Here is a 2396-nt window from a genome sequence, read left to right on the forward strand (position 1 = left end):
AGCAGTAAATAAAATTCACAGGAAATGATCCCAAGCAAATTGCTCTCTTCTGGCTCCCTACATTTGTGGTTTACCGCCTTGCGTATTGTGTTCAGCAGATGGCAAAATGAAACTGGTTTACTGAAATCCATTTTAGCCCTAACCCTTGCTTGTGTCTTCCTGATTTACAGCTATCTTTGATTGCTTTCCCTTCCGAAGTCTATGCTGATAGCTTAGTGCAGATCGTGTATGATACACTACATGGTGCTTTATTTATTTGACCATAAATGCCTGAGCAGCCTTTCTCATTCCCCTGGCACCTCTTATCAGATATAAAGCAGAGAGCATTTCCATCCAGATCTGATTCACTTGTGAGGTTAGACACTTCTCGAAAGTCATTCTTCATTTACTTCTAACTTTAGTCAGTGTAAGTAAAATTGACCTTATCATGTTTGACCTAATTATGTCATGAAGAGCATTAAAAACACACGTGCTTCACTCAGACATTTCCCATGGGACAGGCTCACTGGGAAAGCGATGCCAGAACTGAAATGAAAGACTCTAAGCGCTAGTTCCTTTCCAGAGTTGCTGGGAGTAACTCCATTATAGTAACAGAATGAAAAATCCTGCTTAGGAGTCAGTAACACTCCTACCAACTAATCTGCTCTGAAGGAGGTTTATCATTTGCACAGATAGCTGTTCAGCACACACCAGATGTTTCGCACCAATATGCTGATGTAGGGTGGCCAAAAACTACGCCCGTGTTCCAAGTTGCGATTTAAGAGTTGTGCGGATCAGGGTTCCCTGCTTAGCCTGGCCTCTTAACTTTTCAACATTTGTAAAATAAAATGCTCTCACTGTGCTGATCTTAAGTGGAACAAAATTGTCTTCCTTTGTATATCCATTAATCATCCAGATGGAGAAGTAACATTTTCATGACAACCACCAACAAATGCAAATCGTGAGGATGTTTGAATATGAATGAGAATGAAGAAAAGGTACAATGAAGCTTTATGAGATCAATAAAGGCAAAATAAATAGCATACTAGCAAAACGAAAGCCAGTTTGGAAAAAAGGTGAGTAGACATCTGCTGGAAAATATTCAGAAAGTCACTTTCATTTGGAGGGGCAAGACGAGCAGCAGTAATGCTGCAGGGGTTTGGGAGCCACCGTCGACAGCGAATGAGACATGGCAGGAGGAGAAGCCAAATCAGCTTTCCTCTGGATGCACGGAAGTACATCACGAAACGCAGCGGTAACCGTCCGTCACTGCGTGGCTTGGTACGGCTGCTGCTGGACCGCTCCATACAAGCCTGCACGGCTCACAGACCAACCCCGGCTCTCACTGGAGGTTAGGGAAGAGCCGTTCCAAGGAGCAGAAGGACGACTGCAGGAGTGTCCCAAAGCGGTCACAGCGTGTGCAGTGACAGAGGAGTACTCCGTTTCAGTTCCCTAGGATTTCAAAGGCGCTACCTCCGGAGTACAAAAAGGACTAACAAGCGGGGCAAAAAGTTCAATGAAGCTGAGCTGCAGGAAAGAGATGCTAGGTGTGAGATCTATAAGGACATACTATAGTCCTGCAGGGGAATTCTTGCTAGGGTCATTTCCAAGAAACACTTAAACCAAGCACATTTAAGGAGTGGTAAACTTCCAGGAAAAGAACGTTTTCATCCCTTATTTCTTTGATCTCAGCCCGTTTCAGTCTTTTCCCTTATTAATAGGTTTCGTTCAAAGCCAACACAGAGGAAGTTGTACTTCCAGTTGAGGACATCATCCAGAGAGTAAGAGACTCTGAGATGTGAATGGAGTTTTTCTATTCCAGATTTGCCATCTGTGTCTGCTTCTGATACCAAAGGGAATCTGCAGGTATTTTGGGCGGTGAATTCTTGATATAAAATTAGTAACCTGATGTGATGTCTCATTCACCGAGGCACCCTAGAGAAAAAAAAAAAAAAAAAGATCTCCTAGGTCATGGGCTGTGACTTACCAACTCTCTGCTCATCCTGGTATCCTCCGTAGTCAGCCACTTCCCTTCGATCCAAGTTATAGTCGTGTTTGGAGAAGTACTGCACCCCGCCGTCCTTCTCCAGGTGGTACCTTTTCAGTTCCTGAATGATCTCCATGATCAGATCTAAGAGACTTTGTCTGTCCTTCAAATCTGCGGAGTCAGTTTTCTCTTTGCAATATCCTGCGGAGAGCATTAAGAGAAAAAAATGAAGAGCACCAGCCCCAGCAGCCCAGGAGACCTCAGTCCACTCATCGCAGCCTGACCTGAAGGGTGCACGGGCAGATGAAAAGGAAGGATCCGCTGCTGGGGGAGGCCTCCTATTTCACTGGAAGAGAAAAAGGGGGGTGGGTCGGAGGTGGGGAGACTCATGGGGGTGAAACGGGAAACGTTACGGGAGGGAAGCGCGGAG

The 2396-nt window shown here is 45.2% G+C and overlaps 1 protein-coding gene across 1 annotated transcript in view; it reads right to left on the reverse strand.

Moving 5' to 3' along the window:
- FAM150B (family with sequence similarity 150, member B) overlaps positions 1 to 2239 on the reverse strand; it is a 5491-nt gene extending 3252 nt beyond the window's left edge. Inside the window, 2 exon segments of the mRNA XM_009705885.1 lie at positions 1967 to 2186; positions 2189 to 2239. Of these exon segments, the coding sequence (XP_009704187.1) occupies positions 1967 to 2186; positions 2189 to 2239 (271 nt within the window).
- Positions 2240 to 2396: the final 157 nt, after the last annotated feature.

The sequence above is a fragment of the Cariama cristata genome, unplaced genomic scaffold (genome assembly GCF_000690535.1).
Source record: "Cariama cristata isolate BGI_N322 unplaced genomic scaffold, ASM69053v1 scaffold37748, whole genome shotgun sequence".
In the NCBI taxonomy this organism is placed as follows: domain Eukaryota; kingdom Metazoa; phylum Chordata; class Aves; order Cariamiformes; family Cariamidae; genus Cariama; species Cariama cristata.